The 20955-nt window shown below is 43.8% G+C and overlaps 1 protein-coding gene across 3 annotated transcripts in view; it reads right to left on the reverse strand.

Moving 5' to 3' along the window:
* Positions 1–1085: 1085 nt before the first annotated feature.
* lad1 (ladinin) overlaps positions 1086–20955 on the reverse strand; it is a 92141-nt gene continuing 72271 nt past the window's right edge. For 2 of the 3 annotated variants that reach the window (XM_042299893.1, XM_042299895.1), the window contains exons 9-11: positions 15243–15309; positions 2301–2525; positions 1086–1558 (exon numbers count right to left, since the gene is read on the reverse strand). In XM_042299893.1, the coding sequence (XP_042155827.1) occupies positions 1345–1558; positions 2301–2525; positions 15243–15309 (506 nt within the window). In that variant the 3' untranslated portion in view covers positions 1086–1344. The remainder of the gene's footprint in view (positions 1559–2300; positions 2526–15242; positions 15310–20955) is intronic. The other variant, XM_042299894.1, reaches the window with a different exon arrangement.

Here is a 20955-nt window from a genome sequence, read left to right on the forward strand (position 1 = left end):
AGATATTCTTTACCTTTCGGCCATCAGATTTGCCACCAATGCTCCTTATAGGACACATCACTGCACTCTATACTCCTCTGTAAACTGGTCATCTCTGTATACCTGTCGCAAGACCCACTGGTTGATGCTTATTTATTAAACCTTCTTAGGCCTCACTCCACTCTATCTGAGATATCTACTGCAGCCCTCATCCTCCACATACAACACCCGTTCTGCCAGTCACATTCTGTTAAAGGTCCCCAAAACACACACATCCCTGGGTTGCTCCTCTTTTCAGTTCGCTGTAGCTAGCGACTGGAACGAGCTGCAACAAACAGTCAAACTAGACAGTTTTATCTCAATCTCTTCATTCAAAGACTCAATCATGGACACTCTTACTGACAGTTGTGGATGCTTTGCGTGATGCATTGTTGTCTCTACCTTCTTGCCCTTTGTGCTGTTGTCTGTGCCCAATAATGTCTGTACCCTGTTTTGTGCTGCTACCATGTTGTGCTGCTACCATGTTGTGTTGATGCCATTTTGTTTTGCTACCATGTTGTTGACATGTTGTGCTGCTACCATGCTGTGTTGTCATGTTGTGTTGCTACCATGTTGTGCTGAAGCCATTTTGTTTTGCTACCATGTTGTTGACATGTTGTGCTGCTACCATGCTGTGTTGACATGTTGTGCTGCTACCATGCTGTGTTGTCATGTTGTGTTGTCACCATGCTGTGTTGTCATGTTGTGTTGCTACCATGTTATGTTGCTACCATGTTGTTGTCATGTTGTGTTGCTACCATGTTGTGTTGCTACCATGTTGTTGTCATGTTGTGTTGCTACCATGTTGTGTTGCTACCATGTTGTTGTCATGTTGTGTTGCTACCATGCTATGTTGTCTTAGGTCTCTCTTTATGTAGTGTTGTGTTGTCTCTCTTGTTGCGTTGTGTGTTATGTCCTATTTTTTATTTAATTAATTTTAATCCCCAGCCCAAGCAGGAGGCCTTTAGCCTTTTTGGTAGGCCATCATTTTAAATACAAATGTTTTCTTTACTGACTTGCCTAGTTAAATAAAGGTTAAATAAATAAATATAAAGACCAGGAGGATATAAAGTGTTGATATAAAATGTTTTATTTAGGGTTAAAGGTTAGACACATTCTTAGGAGTTATGTTTAGGGGTTAGGGGGTATGGGATTTAATATGGTAGGATTAGGGTTAGGTTTGAGACAGATTAAGGTTAAGAGAGCATTGGCATAGCTATTAGAGTCATTTTATGGCAGTACAGAAAGATTCACCTTATTAAAATTACAATCCCAAAATTCCCTGAATCAGGTTAGGGTCAGTCACCTTTAAAAGTGTTGAAATAATCACCTGCCTCTAACCTCTCCTTTCCTCCTCTCCTCCACATCTTTCTTTCTCCCTACCTCAGGCTGTATGTACTTTTGAACTGTAAAATGAAGGTTTACATTGAGTCCTTCTTCACTTATCGACCTTGGTGTGGTGGTTTGGGTTAGGAGAGCTGTCCTCCCCTGCACTCTCAAACGCACTCCGCTTACTGGGGATATTAACATGATGCAGATCCTAGAGAGAGAGAGAGAGAGAGAGATAGAGATTGTGATTCTGTCCACTCAGCACACATTCATCCTAGAGGATGGAGCTGTGTTGGGCCAAGTGAAGACACCATAGAGGATGGAGCTGTGTTGGGCCAAGTGCAGACACCATAGAGGATGGAGCTGTGTTGGGCCAAGTGCAGACACCATAGAGGATGGAGCTGTGTTGGGCCAAGTGCAGACACCATAGAGGCTGGAGCTGTGTTGGGCCAAGTGCAGACACCATAGAGGATGGAGCTGTGTTGGGCCAAGTGCAGACAACAGCTTAAACGCTTCACATGTCAGTCAGTCAGTCAGTGTATGTGTGTCTGTCTGCGTGTGTGTGTCTGTCTGTATCCACAGTCAGAGCAGAGACAGGGCTCCCTAGTGCTGCACTGATGAAGCTGTGATCTAGCGGTTAGACCTGGTAATAACCTTTATCATTAAACCACTTTTGGCTTAGTGCCATCATCCATCACATCCATAAAAGCAGATAACATTCTATGACAACTTTAATTAACTTCCTGAATTGACCTAATTCCTGAAACATGGTACGATGGTTGTCTGAGTGTTCTGCCACACTGTGGGGTTGTAGGAGGAGCTAGTAATGTTATGGGAGGGGCCATTAGTGTTGTGGGTGGAGCCAGTTGGGTTTTAAGTAACACTAGTGAATAAGTGGCAGGGGCTATTTGGTCTGTGGGTGGAGTTAGTTGTAGGAGGGGCTATGTACTCACCATGGGTTTGTGGGCAGAGCCGCCAGGTCTGTTGGTCTTGCTGACCCAGCGGTTGATGCGGTCGGAGATTCCAGACGCGAATCTGCGAGGTTCCTGTCTGAGAACCCCAGAGCTGCACGGAGCGGCTGCCTGATCCTTTTCAAATAGGCATCTCTTCTTCGAAACCTCATCCAGCAGGAACAGGGTCCTCTGGGCAATGTCGGGAGAACGCAGAGTCTCAGACTTCTACAGGATTAGAGACAGAGAGGGTTAGAGACAGAGAGGGTTAGAGACAGAGAGGGTTAGAGACAGAGAGGGTTAGAGACAGAGAGGGTTAGAGACAGAGAGGGTTAGAGTCAGAGAGGGTTAGAGACAGAGAGGGTTAGAGACAGAGAGGGTTAGAGACAGAGAGGGTTAGGGAAGAGAGGGTTAGAGACAGAGAGGGTTAGAGACAGAGAGGGTTAGAGACAGAGAGGGTTAGGGTAAGAGAGGGTTAGAGACAGAGAGGGTTAGGGTAAGAGAGGGTTAGGGTAAGAGAGGGTTAGAGACAGAGAGGGTTAGGGTAAGAGAGGGTTAGAGACAGAGAGGGTTAGAGACAGAGAGGGTTAGGGTAAGACAGAGAGGGTTAGAGACAGAAAGGGTTAGGGTAAGACAGAGAGGGTTAGGGTAAGACAGAGAGGGTTAGAGACAGAGAGGGTTAGAGACAGAGAGGGTTAGGGTAAGACAGAGAGGGTTAGGGTAAGACAGAGAGGGTTACAGACAGAGAGGGTTAAAGTCAGAGAGGGTTAGAGACAGAGAGGGTTAGAGACAGAGAGGGTTAGGGTAAGACAGAGAGGGTTAGGGTAAGACAGAGAGGGTTAGAGACAGAGAGGGTTAGGGTAAGGCAGAGAGGGTTAGAGACAGAGAGGGTTAGAGACAGAGAGGGTTAGAGACAGAGAGGGTTAGAGACAGAGAGGGTTAGAGACAGAGAGGGTTAGGGTAAGACAGAGAGGGTTAGGGTAAGACAGAGAGGGTTAGAGACAGAGAGGGTTAGAGACAGAGAGGGTTAGAGACAGAGGGTTAGGGTTAGAGAGGGTTAGGGTAAGACAGAGAGGGTTAGGGTAAGACAGAGAGGGTTAGAGTCAGAGAGGGTTAGAGACAGAGAGGGTTAGGGTAAGACAGAGAGGGTTAGACACAGAGAGGGTTAGAGACAGAGAGGGTTAGAGACAGAGAGGGTTAGGGTAAGACAGAGAGGGTTAGGGTAAGACAGAGAGGGTTAGGGTAAGACAGAGAGGGTTAGGGTAAGACAGAGAGGGTTAGGGTAAGACAGAGAGGGTTAGAGACAGAGAGGGTTAGAGTCAGAGAGGGTTAGAGTCAGAGAGGGTTAGAGTCAGAGAGGGTTAGAGACAGAGAGGGATAGAGACAGAGAGGGATAGAGACAGAGGGTTAGAGACAGAGAGGGTTAGAGACAGAGAGGGTTAGAGTCAGAGAGGGTTAGAGTCAGAGAGGGTTAGAGACAGAGAGGGTTAGAGACAGAGAGGGTTAGAGACAGAGAGGGTTAGAGTCAGAGAGGGTTAGAGTCAGAGCGGGTTAGAGTCAGAGAGGGTTAGAGACAGAGAGGGTTAGAGACAGAGAGGGTTAGGGTAAGACAGAGAGGGTTAGAGACAGAGAGGGTTAGGGTAAGACAGAGAGGGTTAGAGACAGAGAGGGTTAGGGTAAGACAGAGAGGGTTAGAGACAGAGAGGGTTAGAGTCAGAAAGGGTTAGAGACAGAGAGGTTTAGAGACAGAGAGGGTTAGAGACAGAGAGGGTTAGGGTAAGACAGAGAGGGTTAGGGTAAGACAGAGAGGGTTAGGGTAAGACAGAGAGGGTTAGAGACAGAGAGGGTTAGAGACAGAGAGGGTTAGAGTCAGAGAGGGTTAGAGACAGAGAGGGTTAGGGTAAGACAGAGAGGGTTAGAGACAGAGAGGGTTAGGGTAAGACAGAGAGGGTTAGAGACAGAGAGGGTTAGGGTAAGACAGAGAGGGTTAGAGACAGAGAGGGTTAGAGTCAGAGAGGGTTAGAGACAGAGGGGGTTAGAGACAGAGAGGGTTAGAGACAGAGAGGGTTAGAGACAGAGAGGGTTAGAGACAGAGAGGGTTAGAGTCAGAGAGGGTTAGAGACAGAGAGGGTTAGAGACGGAGAGGGTTAGAGTCAGAGAGGGTTAGAGACAGAGAGGGTTAGAGACAGAGAGGGTTAGAGACAGAGAGGGTTAGAGTCAGAGAGGGTTAGGGTAAGACAGAGAGGGTTAGGGTAAGACAGAGAGGGTTAGAGACAGAGAGGGTTAGAGACAGAGAGGGTTAGGGTAAGACAGAGAGGGTTAGGGTAAGACAGAGAGGGTTAGGGTAAGACAGAGAGGGTTAGGGTAAGACAGAGAGGGTTAGAGTCAGAGAGGGTTAGAGACAGAGAGGGTTAGGGTAAGACAGAGAGGGTTAGACACAGAGAGGGTTAGGGTAAGACAGAGAGGGTTAGGGTAAGACAGAGAGGGTTAGGGTAAGACAGAGAGGGTTAGGGTAAGACAGAGAGGGTTAGAGACAGAGAGGGTTAGAGTCAGAGAGGGTTAGAGTCAGAGAGGGTTAGAGACAGAGAGGGTTAGAGACAGAGGGTTAGAGACAGAGAGGGTTAGAGACAGAGAGGGTTAGAGACAGAGAGGGTTAGAGTCAGAGCGGGTTAGAGACAGAGAGGGTTAGAGACAGAGAGGGTTAGAGACAGAGAGGGTTAGAGACAGAGAGGGTTAGGGTAAGACAGAGAGGGTTAGAGACAGAGAGGGTTAGGGTAAGACAGGGTTAGAGACAGAGGGGTTAGGGTAAGACAGAGAGGGTTAGAGACAGAGAGGGTTAGAGACAGAGAGGGTTAGAGTCAGAGAGGGTTAGAGTCAGAGAGTTAGAGGGTTAGAGACAGAGAGGTTAGAGACAGAGAGGGTTAGAGACAGAGAGGGTTAGAGACAGAGAGGGTTAGGGTAAGACAGAGAGGGTTAGGGTAAGACAGAGAGGGTTAGAGACAGAGAGGGTTAGAGACAGAGAGGGTTAGGGTAAGACAGAGAGGGTTAGGGTAAGACAGAGAGGGTTAGAGTCAGAGAGGGTTAGAGACAGAGAGGGTTAGGGTAAGACAGAGAGGGTTAGACACAGAGAGGGTTAGAGACAGAGAGGGTTAGAGACAGAGAGGGTTAGGGTAAGACAGAGAGGGTTAGAGATAGAGAGGGTTAGGGTAAGACAGAGAGGGTTAGGGTAAGACAGAGAGGGTTAGGGTAAGACAGAGAGGGTTAGGGTAAGACAGAGAGTGTTAGGGTAAGACAGAGAGGGTTAGAGACAGAGAGGGTTAGAGTCAGAGAGGGTTAGAGACAGAGAGGGTTAGAGACAGAGAGGGTTAGAGACAGAGAGGGTTAGAGACAGAGAGGGTTAGAGACAGAGAGGGTTAGAGTCAGAGAGGGTTAGAGTCAGAGCGGGTTAGAGACAGAGAGGGTTAGAGACAGAGAGGGTTAGGGTAAGACAGAGAGGGCTAGAGACAGAGAGGGTTAGGGTAAGACAGAGAGGGTTAGAGTCAGAAAGGGTTAGAGACAGAGAGGGTTAGAGACAGAGAGGGTTAGGGTAAGACAGAGAGGGTTAGGGTAAGACAGAGGGGTTAGGGTAAGACAGAGAGCACTTAGAGAGAGAGGGTTAGAGTCAGAGAGGGTTAGAGTCAGAGAGGGTTAGAGACAGAGAGGGTTAGAGACAGAGAGGGTTAGAGACAGAGAGGGTTAGAGACAGAGAGGGTTAGAGACAGAGAGGGTTAGGGTAAGACAGAGAGGGTTAGGGTAAGACAGAGAGGGTTAGAGACAGAGAGGGTTAGGGTAAGACAGAGAGGGTTAGAGACAGAGAGGGTTAGAGACAGAGGGGTTAGAGACAGAGAGGGTTAGAGACAGAGAGGGTTAGAGACAGAGAGGTTAGAGACAGAGAGGGTTAGAGTCAGAGAGGGTTAGAGAGAGAGGGTTAGAGACAGAGAGGGTTAGAGACAGAGAGGGTTAGAGACAGAGAGGGTTAGAGACAGAGAGGGTTAGAGTCAGAGAGGGTTAGAGACAGAGAGGGTTAGAGACGGAGAGGGTTAGAGACAGAGAGGGTTAGAGACAGAGAGGGTTAGAGACAGAGAGGGTTAGAGTCAGAGAGGGTTAGGGTAAGACAGAGAGGGTTAGGGTAAGACAGAGAGGGTTAGAGACAGAGAGGGTTAGAGACAGAAAGGGTTAGAGACAGAGAGGGTTAGGGTAAGACAGAGAGGGTTAGGGTAAGACAGAGAGGGTTAGGGTAAGACAGAGAGGGTTAGGGTAAGACAGAGAGGGTTAGAGAGAGAGAGGGTTAGGGTAAGACAGAGAGGGTTAGAGACAGAGAGGGTTAGGGTAAGACAGAGAGGGTTAGAGAGAGAGGGTTAGGGTAAGACAGAGAGGGTTAGAGTTGGAGAGGGTTAGGGTAAGACATAGAGGGTTAGGGTAAGACAGAGAGGGTTAGGGTAAGACAGAGAGGGTTAGGGTAAAACAGAGAGGGTTAGAGACAGAGAGGGTTAGAGTCAGAGAGGGTTAGAGTCAGAGAGGGTTAGAGACAGAGAGGGTTAGAGACAGAGAGGGTTAGAGACAGAGAGGGTTAGAGACAGAGAGGGTTAGAGACAGAGAGGGTTAGAGACAGAGAGGGTTAGAGACAGAGAGGGTTAGGGTAGACAGAGAGGTTAGAGACAGAGAGGGTTAGAGACAGAGAGGGTTAGAGACAGAGAGGGTTAGAGACAGACAGAGGGTTAGGGTAAGACAGAGAGGGTTAGAGACAGAGAGGGTTAGGGTAAGACAGAGAGGGTTAGAGACAGAGAGGGTTAGAGTCAGAGAGGGTTAGAGTCAGAGAGGGTTAGAGACAGAGAGGGTTAGAGACAGAGAGGGTTAGGGTAAGACAGAGAGGGTTAGGGTTAGAGACAGAGAGGGTTAGAGACAGAGAGGGTTAGAGACAGAGAGGGTTAGAGACAGAGAGGGTTAGGGTAAGACAGAGAGGGTTAGGGTAAGACAGAGAGGGTTAGAGACAGAGAGGGTTAGAGACAGAGAGGGTTAGGGTAAGACAGAGAGGGTTAGACACAGAGAGGGTTAGAGACAGAGAGGGTTAGAGACAGAGAGGGTTAGGGTAAGACAGAGAGGGTTAGAGACAGAGAGGGTTAGGGTAAGACAGAGAGGGTTAGGGTAAGACAGAGAGGGTTAGGGTAAGACAGAGAGGGTTAGAGACAGAGAAGACAGAGAGGGTTAGAGTCAGAGAGGGTAAGACAGAGAGGGTTAGAGACAGAGAGGGTAAGACAGAGAGGGTTAGAGACAGAGAGGGTTAGAGACAGAGGGGTTAGAGTCAGAGAGGGTTAGAGACAGAGAGGGTTAGGGTAAGACAGAGAGGGTTAGACAGAGAGGGTTAGGGTAAGACAGAGAGGGTTAGGGTAAGACAGAGAGGGTTAGAGTAAGACAGAGAGGGTTAGGGTAAGACAGAGAGGGTTAGAGACAGAGAGGGTTAGAGTCAGAGAGGGTTAGAGTCAGAGAGGGTTAGAGACAGAGAGGGTTAGAGACAGAGAGGGTTAGAGTCAGAGAGGGTTAGAGTCAGAGAGGGTTAGAGTCAGAGCGGGTTAGAGACAGAGAGGGTTAGAGACAGAGAGGGTTAGTGTAAGACAGAGAGGGTTAGAGACAGAGAGGGTTAGAGACAGAGAGGGTTAGGGTAAGACAGAGAGGGTTAGAGACAGAGAGGGTTAGAGTGCTTCTACACCTGCATTGCTTGCTGTTTGGGGTTTTAGGCTGGGTTTCTGTACAGCACTTTGAGATATCAGCTGATGTACGAAGGGCTATATAAATAAATTTGATTTGATTTTGATTTGATTTGATAGAGTCAGAAAGGGTTAGAGACAGAGGGTTAGAGACAGAGAGGGTTAGAGACAGAGAGGGTTAGGGTAAGACAGAGAGGGTTAGGGTAAGACAGAGAGGGTTAGAGACAGAGAGGGTTAGAGACAGAGAGGGTTAGAGTCAGAGAGGGTTAGAGTCAGAGAGGGTTAGAGACAGAGAGGGTTAGAGACAGAGAGGGTTAGAGACAGAGAGGTTTAGAGACAGAGAGGGTTAGAGACAGAGAGGGTTAGAGACAGAGAGGGTTAGGGTAAGACAGAGAGGGTTAGAGACAGAGAGGGTTAGGGTAAGAGAGGGTTAGAGACAGAGGGGGTTAGAGACAGAGAGGGTTAGAGACAGAGAGGGTTAGAGACAGAGAGGTTTAGAGACAGAGAGGGTTAGAGACAGAGAGGGTTAGAGACAGAGAGGGTTAGAGACAGAGAGGGTTAGAGACAGAGAGGGTTAGAGTCAGAGAGGGTTAGAGACAGAGGGGGTTAGAGACAGAGAGGGTTAGAGACAGAGAGGGTTAGAGACAGAGAGGGTTAGAGACAGAGAGGGTTAGAGTCAGAGAGGGTTAGAGTCAGAGAGGGTTAGAGACAGAGAGGGTTAGAGACGGAGAGGGTTAGAGACAGAGAGGGTTAGAGACGGAGAGGGTTAGAGTCAGAGAGGGTTAGAGACAGAGAGGGTTAGAGACAGAGAGGGTTAGAGTCAAAGAGGGTTAGGGTAAGACAGAGAGGGTTAGGGTAAGACAGAGAGGGTTAGAGACAGAGAGGGTTAGAGACAGAGAGGGTTAGAGACAGAGAGGGTTAGGGTAAGACAGAGAGGGTTAGGGTAAGACAGAGAGGGTTAGGGTAAGACAGAGAGGGTTAGAGTCAGAGAGGGTTAGAGACAGAGAGGGTTAGGGTAAGACAGAGAGGGTTAGACACAGAGAGGGTTAGAGACAGAGAGGGTTAGAGACAGAGAGGGTTAGGGTAAGACAGAGAGGGTTAGAGATAGAGAGGGTTAGGGTAAGACAGAGAGGGTTAGGGTAAGACAGAGAGGGTTAGGGTAAGACAGAGAGGGTTAGGGTAAGACAGAGAGGGTTAGAGACAGAGAGGGTTAGAGTCAGAGAGGGTTAGAGTCAGAGAGGGTTAGAGACAGAGAGGGTTAGAGACAGAGAGGGTTAGAGACAGAGAGGGTTAGAGTCAGAGAGGGTTAGAGTCAGAGAGGGTTAGAGTCAGAGCGGGTTAGAGACAGAGAGGGTTAGAGACAGAGAGGGTTAGAGACAGAGAGGGTTAGGGTAAGACAGAGAGGGTTAGAGACAGAGAGGGTTAGAGTCAGAGAGGGTTAGAGTCAGAGAGGGTTAGAGACAGAGAGGGTTAGAGACAGAGAGGGTTAGAGACAGAGAGGGTTAGAGTCAGAGAGGGTTAGAGTCAGAGAGGGTTAGAGTCAGAGCGGGTTAGAGACAGAGAGGGTTAGAGACAGAGAGGGTTAGAGACAGAGAGGGTTAGAGACAGAGAGGGTTAGGGTAAGACAGAGAGGGTTAGAGACAGAGAGGGTTAGAGTCAGAAAGGGTTAGAGACAGAGAGGGTTAGAGACAGAGAGGGTTAGAGACAGAGAGGGTTAGGGTAAGACAGAGAGGGTTAGAGACAGAGAGGGTTAGAGACAGAGAGGGTTAGAGACAGAGAGGGTTAGAGACAGAGAGGGTTAGAGTCAGAGAGGGTTAGAGACAGAGAGGGTTAGAGACAGAGAGGGTTAGAGACAGAGAGGGTTAGAGACAGAGAGGGTTAGGGTAAGACAGAGAGGGTTAGGGTAAGACAGAGAGGGTTAGAGACAGAGAGGGTTAGAGTCAGAGAGGGTTAGAGACAGAGAGGGTTAGAGTCAGAGAGGGTTAGAGACAGAGGGGGTTAGAGACAGAGAGGGTTAGAGACAGAGAGGGTTAGAGACAGAGAGGGTTAGAGACAGAGAGGGTTAGAGACAGAGAGGGTTAGAGACAGAGGGGTTAGAGACGGAGAGGGTTAGAGACAGAGAGGGTTAGAGACAGAGAGGGTTACAGACAGAGGGTTAGAGACAGAGAGGGTTAGAGACAGAGACAGAGAGGGTTAGGGTAAGACAGAGAGGGTTAGAGACAGAGAGGGTTAGAGTCAGAGAGGGTTAGAGACAGAGAGGGTTAGAGACAGAGAGGGTTAGAGACAGAGAGGGTTAGAGACAGAGAGGGTTAGAGACGGAGAGGGTTAGAGTCAGAGAGGGTTAGAGACAGAGAGGGTTAGGGTTAGAGACCGTTTTTATTTTAATTAAAAAATGTATTATTTATTTATCCAGGTTAGTGTTATTGAGATAAAATCTATTTTTCAAGAGAGACCTGGTCCAACCAAGACAGCATCAGGAGTAACAACATTTGAGACAAATATCAGACATAGGGCTCTATTTTCGGCTGGTGTTTCCGGTGATATTGTCAAACGCACTTTAGTTTGCAATTTGGGCATGTAAATACATTCGCACTGGCACTTTCCAGCCCAGGTTCAGCAATATGCCTGTCTTATATCAGCTTGACCTGCGCTCAGATGGGAGGGGTGGAAATATTTGAGATGTGTCCTTAAAAACATGATCCAAAGTGCTAATTTCAGGCAGCACTTACAGGGCTTTTTAAAACCAACCAAAAGCTGGTTCTAGTGGCAACAGTTGGTTATGTCATAAATTTTGACAGCGGAAACGAATCCAGGCAGAATCACAGCCGACCGTGATTGGGAGTCCCATAGGGCGCACAATTGGCCCAGCGTCGTCCGGGTTTGGCCGGGGTAGGCGGTCATTGTAAATGAGAATTTGTTCTTAACTGAGTTGCCTAGTTAAATAAAGGTTAAATTAAAACAATTAGAAAATACATTAAAACATACTATCCAGCTGTGATGCACAATGCCCATATGAAGATGGAACAAGAGTAGACTAATGTGCTTTTGGTGCATGTATACTTCGTATTTCGAAACATTTTTTTTAAATCATGTTTTTTACCATTTTGATTTTAACCCAAGCATAGACTCCCGTCTTCTCAATGAAGGCCTTTTTGTCTGCCCAAAGCAATTGCGAAGTAGTCAAGACTGTTGATAAAGCGTTTGTCTCCTGAGACAAATGTAAATAAATCTTCATCACCATTCAAATATAAAAGTGATTTGATATTCCCTTTTTATCTATGCATTGTAGGCAGGCCCACATTATTTTAGCCATGCAGGTCCTGTTTTGGACAAGCATAAAACCCTCTCTATGTCCAGCTATGGTGATAAGTTTGGATGTGCGTAAAACCCTTCATAGCTGTTTTAATATTATAAAGCCAGGTGGAGAAATGATGGTGCCTGTAAGTGTGTTTAAAACTAGTTGTTTAGTTTGGTTAACAATTTGATTCGAATTACTCGCTCTCTTTTTGCTTATTGACAACATTTTGCATGTCCATGCTGAGCCATAATGCAATTTACAGTGGGCCTAGCCTCTATATCAGTGCAAATTCTATGTATATATTTCCACATTGAAGACATGATTACATAGAACAATGTGGACTGAAAACAGGTTCAAGTCAACATATTAAGGAAATATAGATCTACATTTTGTTTCTGTAAGCCAATTAACAAACTATAATGGACTAACATTGGATTTGGAGTTGATTCCAAGGCAATACATACAAGACTGAAAATACACAACTTGAAGCAACCATCATGTTTCACCTTGGAGCACATCCTCACTGGCCAGTGAGGGCCAAGCCTGGACACACCCACAACTTTTTAACATTTTATTTCCCCTTTATTTAACCAGGTAGGCCAGTTGAGAACAAGTTCTCATTTACAACTGTGACCTGACCAAGACAAAGCAAAGCAGTGAGACACAAACAACACAGAGTTACACATGGAATAAACATACAGTCAATAATACAATAGAAAAAGTCTATATACAGTGTGTGCAAATGAGGTAGGATAAGGGAGGAAAGGAAATAAACAGGCCGTAATGGTGAAATATTTACAATATAGCAATTAAACACTGGAGTGATAGATGTGCAGAGGATGAATGTGCAAGTAGAGATACTGGGGTGCAAAGGAGCAAGATAAATAATAGTATGGGGATAAGGTAGTTGGATGGGCTATGTACAGATGCAGTGATCTGTAAATACCTAGGTCTCTGGCTAGACTATAAACTCTCCTTCCAGGCTCATATTAAACATCTCCAATCCAAAATTAAATCTAGAATCGGCATTCTATTTCACAACAAAGCCTCCTTCACTCACGCTGCCAAACATACCCTTGTAAAACTGACTATCCTACCGATCCTCGACTTCGGCTATGTAATTTACAAAATAGCCTCCAACACTCTACTCAGCAAACTGGATGCAGTCTATCACAGTGCCATCCGTTTAGTCACCAAAGCCCCATATACTACCCACCACTGGGACCTGTATGCTCTTGTCAGCTGGCCCAGCTCCAGGTCATCCATAAGTCTTTGCTAGGTAAAGCCCAGCCTTATCTCAGCTCAACAACAGGTATATTTCACTGGTCACCCCCAAAGCCAATTTCTACTTTGGCCGCCTTTCCTTCCAGTTCTTTGCTGCCAATGACTGGAACGAATTGCAAAAATCACTGAAGCTGGAGACTCATATCTCCCTCACAAACTTTAAGCATCAGCTGTCAGAGCAGCTCACAGATCATTGCATATCTGTAAATAGCCCATTCAACTACCTCATCCCCATACTGTTATTTATTTATTTTCTCCTTTGCACCCCAGTATTTCTACTTGCATATTCATCTTCTGCACATCTATCACTCAATTGTAATTACTTCGCCACTATGACGTATTTATTGGCCTACCTCCCTAATCTTACCTCATTTGCACACACTGTGTATAGACTTTTTCTACTGTATTATTGACTGTACGTTTGTTTACTCCATGTGTAACTAACTCTGTGTCTCACTGCTTTGCTTTATCTTGATCAGGTCGCAGTTGTAAATGAGAACTTGTTCTCAACTGGCCTACCTGGTTAAATAAAGGTGAAATAAATCAAATTAAAAATACATTTAAAAAGTACACTTGGACCTACGCTTAAAGAGATGGGTGGGGCTAAAACTTAAGAGGGTGTGAACAATGCTGAATGGGTGAACACAAAGAAGAGCTCTCCAATATTAGTACAAAAACATCCAAAGGCCATTTTCTCGAAAGTGAGTTTTACAAGTTCATCAACTTTCAAAGGAAAATGACTTTCCCAATGTTCCTCAAATGTAGTGTATGATATACCATTTTGTAGCTCTGAGTCTCTACTTTTATCCAATGTAAAAACACCATTTCACATTTTTATACATATGACTGATTTGAGCCGGTCGGTCACATGTATGACGTTATATGTGATGTTATGTATAATGTTATGTGTGATGTTATGTGATGTGATGTTATGTGTAATGTTATGTGTAATGTTATGTGATGTTATGTGTAATGTTATGTGATGTTATGTGATGTGTAATGTTATGTATAATGTTATGTGTAATGTTATGTGTAATGTTATGTGTAATGTTATGTGTAATGTTATGTATAATGTTATGTGTAATGTTATGTAATGTTATGTGATGTTATGTGTAATGTTATGTATGATGTTATGTGTGATGTTGTGTGATGTTATGTATAATGTTGTGTGATGTTATGTATAATGTCATGTTGTGTATAATGTTATGTGATGTAATGTGATGTTGTGTGATGTTGTGTGATGTTATGTATACTGTCATGTTGTGTATAATGTTGTGTATAATGTGATGTTATGTGTGATGTTATGTATAATGTCATGTGTGTAATGTTATGTGTGATGTGTGATGTTATGTGATGTGTTATATGTGATGTGTGATGTTATGTGATAATAATGTTGTGTGATGTTATGTGATAATGTTATGTGATGTGATGTATAATGTTATGTGAATGTTATGTGATGTTGTGTGATGTTGTGTGATGTTATGTATACTGTCATGTTGTGTATAATGTTGTGTATAATGTGATGTTATGTGTGATGTTATGTATAATGTCATGTGTGTAATGTTATGTGTGATGTGTGATGTTATGTGATGTGTAATGTTATGTGTGATGTGTGATGTTATGTATAATGTTGTGTATAATGTGATGTGTAATGTGATGTATAATGTTGTGTGATGTTATGTGATGTGTAATGTTATGTGATGTGTAATGTGATGTGATGTGTAATGTGATGTATAATGTTGTGTGATGTTATGTGATGTGTAATGTTATGTGATGTGTAATGTGATGTGATGTGTAATGTGATGTGATGTGTAATGTGATGTGATGTGTAATGTTATGTGTGATGTTATGTATAATGTTGTGTATAATGTGATGTGTAATGTGATGTATAATGTTGTGTGATGTTATGTGATGTGTAATGTTATGTGATGTGTAATGTTATGTGATGTGTAATATTATGTGTAATGTGATGTGTTATGTGATGTGTAATGTTACGTGATGTGTAATGTTATGTGATGTAATGTGATGTGTAATGTTATGTGTTATGTGTAATGTGATGTGATGTGTAATGTGATGTGATGTGTAATGTGATGTGATGTGTAATGTGATGTGTAATGTGATGTGATGTGTACTGTTATGTGATGTGTAATGTGATGTGATGTGTTATGTGATCTGCAATGTTATGTGATGTGCAATGTTATGTATAATGTTATGTGATGTGTTATGTGATGTGTAATGTTATGTGATGTGTAATGTGATGTGTAATGTTATGTGACGTGCAATGTTATGTTATGTATAATGTTATGTGATGTGTAATGTTATGTGTAATGTTATGTGTTATGTGATGTGTAATGTTATGTGATGTGCAATGTTATGTATAATGTTATGTGATGTGTTATGTGATGTGTAATGTTATGTGATGTGTAATGTTATGTGATGTGTAATGTTATGTATAATGTTAGGTGTAATGTTATGTTATGTATAATGTTGTGTATAATGTTGTGTGATGTTGTGTGTAATGTGATGTGTAATGTTATGTGATGTGTAATGTTATGTATAATGTTATGTGTGATGTTATGTATAATGTTATGTGATGTGTAATGTAATGTGATGTTCTACCTGAGCTGCATGGGCCAGTTTCTCCATCTTCTCCTGGATGGAACGGGATGACACCCTCTGTTTGGAACTAATTGGGGACAGGGTTATGGTTATGGGTTAGGGTTATGGGTTAAGGGTTAGAGATTAGGGTTACATTTTAGGGTTAGGGTTAGAGATTAGGGTTATATTTTAGGGTTAGAGATTAGGGTTACATTTTAGGGTTAAGGGTTGTGTTAGAGATTAGTGATGAGGGTTGCATTTTAGGGTTAGGGTTAGAGATAAGGGTTACATTTTAGGGTAATGGTTAGGGGTTAGGGTTAGAGATACGGGTTACATTTTAATGGAAGGGTAAGGGTTAGGGTTAGGGGTTAGGGTTAGGGTTAGAGATAAGGGTTAGATTTTAGGGTAAGGGTAAGGGTTAGGGGTTAGGGTTTCATTTTAGTGTAAGGGTGAGGGTTAGGGTTAGGGGTTAGGGTTAGAGATAAGGGTTACATTTTAGGGTTAGTGTTAGGGGTTAGGGTTAGAGATAAGGGTTACATTTTAGGGTTAGGGTTAGAGATAAGGGTTACATTTTAGGGTAAGGGTAAGGGTTAGGGTTAGAGATAAGATTTACATTTTAGGGGAAGGGTTAGGGTTAGGTGTTAGAGTTAAAGATAAGGGTTAGGTGTTAGGGTTAGAGATACGGGTTACAATTAAGGGTAAGGGTAAGGGATAGGGATAGAGATAAGGGTTACATTTTAGGGTAAGGGTTAGGGGTTAGGGTCAGGGGTTGGGGTAGAGATAAGGGTTACATTTTAGGGTTAGTGTTAGGGGTTAGGGTTAGAGATAAGGGTTACATTTTAGGGTTAGGGTTAGAGATAAGGGTTACATTTTAGGGTAAGGGTAAGGGTTAGGGTTAGAGATAAGATTTACATTTTAGGGGAAGGGTTAGGGTTAGGGGTTAGAGTTAAAGATAAGGGTTAGGGTTAGGTGTTAGGGTTAGAGATACGGGTTACAATTAAGGGTAAGGGTAAGGGATAGGGATAGAGATAAGGGTTACATTTTAGGGTAAGGGTTAGGGGTTAGGGTCAGGGGTTGGGGTAGAGATAAGGGTTATATTTTAGGGTAAGGTTAAGGGTTAGGGTTAGGGGTTAGGGTTCGAGATAAGGGTTACATTTTAGCATAAGGGTAAGGGTTAGGGTTACATTTTAGGATAAGGGTAAGGGTTAGGGTTAGGGGTAGAGATAAGGGTTACATTTTAGGGTAAGGGTCAGGGGTTAGGGTTAGAGATAAGGGTTACATTTTAGGGTAAGGGTTAGGGGTAGAGATAACGGTTACATTTTAGGGTACGGGTTAGAGATAAGGGTTACATTTTAGGGTACGGGTTAGAGATAAGAGTTACATTTTAGGGTAAGGGTTACGGGTTAGGGCTAAGGGTCACATTTTAGGGTATGGGTTAGGGTTAGGGGTTAGAGATAAGGGTTACATTTTAGGGTAAGGGTTAGGGTTAGGGGTTAGGGTTAGAGATAAGGGTTACATTTTAGGGTATGGGTTAGAGATAAGGGTTACATTTTAGGGTAAGGGTTTGGGTTAGGGTTAGAGATAAGGGTTACATTTTAGGGTAAGGGTTAGGGTTAGAGATAAGGGTTACATTTTAGGGTTAGTGGTTAGGGCTACGGGTTAGGGCTAGGGTTAGGGGTTAGGGTTAGAGATGAGGGTTTCATTTTAGGGTTAGGGTAAGGGTTAGGGGTTAGAGATAAGGGTTATGTTTTAGTGTAAGGGTTAGGGTTAGAGATAAGGGTTACATTTTAGGGTATGGGTTAGTGGTTAGGATTAGAGATAAGGGTTACATTTTAGGGTAAGGGTTAGATATAAGGGTTACATTTTAGGGTAAGGGTTTGGGTTAGGGTTAGAGATAAGGGTTACATTTTAGGGTAAGGGTTGGGTTATGGGTTAGGGCTAAGGGTCACATTTTAGGGTAAGGGTTAGGGTTTAGGGTTAGAGATAAGGGTTGCATTTTAGGGTAAGGGTAAGGGTTAGGGGTTAGGGTTAGAGATAAGGGTTACATTTTAGGGTAAGGGTTATGGTTAGGGGTTAGAGATAAGGGTTACATTTTAGGGTAAGGGTTAGGGTTAGATATAAGGGTTACATTTTAGGGTTAGGGGTTAGGGCTACGGGTTAGGGCTAGGGTTAGGGGTTAGGGTTAGAGATGAGGGTTACATTTTAGGGTTAGAGATAAGGGTTACATTTTAGGGTAAGGGTAAGGGTTAGGGTTAGAGATAAGGGTTACATTTGAGGGTAAGGGTAAGGATTAGGGTTAGGGGTTAGGGTTAGAGATAAGGGTTACATTTTAGGGTAAGGGGTAGGGCTACGGGATAGGGCTAAGGGTTACATTTTAGGGTAAGGGTAAGGGCTAGGGCTAGGGTTAGGGTTAGAGATAAGTGTTACGTTTTAGGGTAAGGGTTAGGGGTTAGGGGTTAGGGTTAGAGATAAGGGTTACATTTTAGGGTATGGGTTAGTGGTTAGGATTAGAGATAAGGGTTACATTTTAGGGTAAGGGTTAGAGATAAGGGTTACATTTTAGGCAAGGGTTAGGGTTAGGGTTATAGATAAGGGTTACATTTTAGGGTAAGGGTTAGGGTTAGGGGTTAGGGTTAGAGATAAGGGTTACATTTTAGGGTATGGGTTAGAGATAAGGGTTACATTTTAGGGTAAGGGTTTGGGTTAGGGTTAGAGATAAGGGTTACATTTTAGGGTAAGGGTTAGGGTTAGAGATAAGGGTTACATTTTAGGGTTAGTGGTTAGGGCTTTAGGGCTAGGGTTAGGGTTAGGGTTAGAGATGAGGGTTTCATTTTAGGGTTAGGGTAGGGTTAGGGGTTAGAGATAAGGGTTATGTTTTATTTTAGGGTTAGAGATAAGGGTTACATTTTAGGGTATGGGTTAGTGGTTAGGATTAGAGATAAGGGTTACATTTTAGGGTAAGGGTTAGATATAAGGGTTACATTTTAGGGTAAGGGTTTGGGTTAGGGTTAGAGATAAGGGTTACATTTTAGGGTAAGGGTTGGGTTATGGGTTAGGGCTAAGGGTCACATTTTAGGGTAAGGGTTAGGGTTTAGGGTTAGAGATAAGGGTTGCATTTTAGGGTAAGGGTAAGGGTTAGGGGTTAGGGTTAGAGATAAGGGTTACATTTTAGGGTAAGGGTTATGGTTAGGGTTAGAGATAAGGGTTACATTTTAGGGTAAGGGTTAGGGTTAGATATAAGGGTTACATTTTAGGGTTAGGGGTTAGGGCTACGGGTTAGGGCTAGGGTTTTAGGGTTAGAGATGAGGGTTACATTTTAGGGTTAGGGTTAGAGATAAGGGTTACATTTTAGGGTAAGGGTAAGGGTTAGGGTTAGAGATAAGGGTTACATTTGAGGGTAAGGGTAAGGATTAGGGTTAGGGGTTAGGGTTAGAGATAAGGGTTACATTTTAGGGTAAGGGGTAGGGCTACGGGATAGGGCTAAGGGTTACATTTTAGGGTAAGGGTAAGGGCTAGGGTTAGGGTTAGAGATAAGGTTACGTTTTAGGGTAAGGGTTAGGGGTTAGGGGTTAGGGTTAGAGATAAGGGTTACATTTTAGGGTATGGGTTAGTGGTTAGGATTAGAGATAAGGGTTACATTTTAGGGTAAGGGTTAGAGATAAGTTAGGGTAGAGGGTTATAGATAAGGGTTACATTTTAGGGTAGGGTTAGGGTTATGGGTTAGGGCTAAGGGTCACATTTTAGGGTAAGGGTTAGGGTTTAGGGTTAGAGATAAGGGTTACATTTCAGGGTAAGGGTTAGGGGTTAGGGTTAGAGATAAGGGTTACATTTTAGGGTAAGGGTTATGGTTAGGGGTTAGAGATAAGGGTTACATTTTAGGGTTAGAGATAAGGGTTACATTTTAGGGTATGGGTTAGGGTTAGGGTAAGGGTTACATTTTAGGGTAAGGGTTAGGGTTAGGGGTTAGGGTTAGAGATAAGGGTTACATTTTAGGGTATGGGTTAGAGATAAGGGTTACATTTTAGGGTAAGGGTTTGGGTTAGGGTTAGAGATAAGGGTTACATTTTAGGGTAAGTGTTAGGGTTAGAGATAAGGGTTACATTTTAGGGTTAGTGGTTAGGGCTACGGGTTAGGGCTAGGGTTAGGGGTTAGGGTTAGAGATGAGGGTTTCATTTTAGGGTTAGGGGTTAGAGATAAGGGTTATGTTTTAGTGTAAGGGTTAGGGTTAGAGATAAGGGTTACATTTTAGGGTATGGGTTAGTGGTTAGGATTAGAGATAAGGGTTACATTTTAGGGTAAGGGTTAGATATAAGGGTTACATTTTAGGGTAAGGGTTTGGGTTAGGGTTAGAGAGGGGTTACATTTTAGGGTAAGGGTTGGGTTATGGGTTAGGGCTAAGGGTCACATTTTAGGGTAAGGGTTAGGGTTTAGGGTTAGAGATAAGGGTTGCATTTTAGGGTAAGGGTAAGGGTTAGGGGTTAGGGTTAGAGATAAGGGTTACATTTTAGGGTAAGGGTTATGGTTAGGGTTAGAGATAAGGGTTACATTTTAGGGTAAGGGTTAGGGTTAGATATAAGGGTTACATTTTAGGGTTAGGGGTTAGGGCTACGGGTTAGGGCTAGGGTTAGAGATGTACATTTTAGGGTTAGGGTTAGAGATAAGGGTTACATTTTAGGGTAAGGGTAAGGGTTAGGGTTAGAGATAAGGGTTACATTTGAGGGTAAGGGTAAGGATTAGGGTTAGGGGTTAGGGTTAGAGATAAGGGTTACATTTTAGGGTAAGGGTAAGGGCTAGGGTTAGGGATAAGTGTTACGTTTTAGGGTAAGGGTTAGGGGTTAGGGGTTAGGGTTAGAGATAAGGGTTACATTTTAGGGTATGGGTTAGTGGTTAGGATTAGAGATAAGGGTTACATTTTAGGGTAAGGGTTAGAGATAAGGGTTACATTTTAGGGTAAGGGTTTGGGTTAGGGTTATAGATAAGGGTTACATTTTAGGGTAAGGGTTAGGGTTATGGGTTAGGGCTAAGGGTCACATTTTAGGGTAAGGGTTAGGGTTTAGGGTTAGAGATAAGGGTTGCATTTCAGGGTAAGGGTTAGGGGTTAGGGTTAGAGATAAGGGTTACATTTTAGGGTAAGGGTTATGGTTAGGGGTTAGAGATAAGGGTTACATTTTAGGGTAAGGGTTAGGGTTAGAGATAAGGCTTACATTTTAGGGTAAGGGTTAGGGTTAGATATAAGGGTTACATTTTAGGGTTAGGGGTTAGGGCTACGGGTTAGGGCTAGGGTTAGGGGTTAGGGTTAGAGATGAGGGTTACATTTTAGGGTTAGGGTTAGAGATAAGGGTTACATTTTAGGGTAAGGGTAAGGGTTAGGGTTAGAGATAAGGGTTACGTTTTAGGGTAAGGGTTAGGGGTTAGGGGTTAGAGTTAGAGATAAGGGTTACATTTGAGGGTAAGGGTAAGGATTAGGGTTAGGGGTTAGGGTTAGAGATAAGGGTTACATTTAGGGTAAGGGTTAGGGCTACGGGATAGGGCTAAGGGTTACATTTTAGGGTAAGGGTAAGGGCTAGGGTTAGGGTTAGAGATAAGTGTTACATTTTAGGGTAAGGGTTAGGGGTTAGAGATAAGGGTTATATTTTAGGGTAAGGGTAAGGGTTAGAGATAAGGGTTACATTTTAGGGTAAGGGTTAGGGTTAGAGATAAGGGTTACATTTAGGGTAAGGGTTAGGGCTACGGG

The sequence above is a fragment of the Oncorhynchus tshawytscha genome, linkage group LG16, assembly GCF_018296145.1.
Source record: "Oncorhynchus tshawytscha isolate Ot180627B linkage group LG16, Otsh_v2.0, whole genome shotgun sequence".
Taxonomy (NCBI): domain Eukaryota; kingdom Metazoa; phylum Chordata; class Actinopteri; order Salmoniformes; family Salmonidae; genus Oncorhynchus; species Oncorhynchus tshawytscha.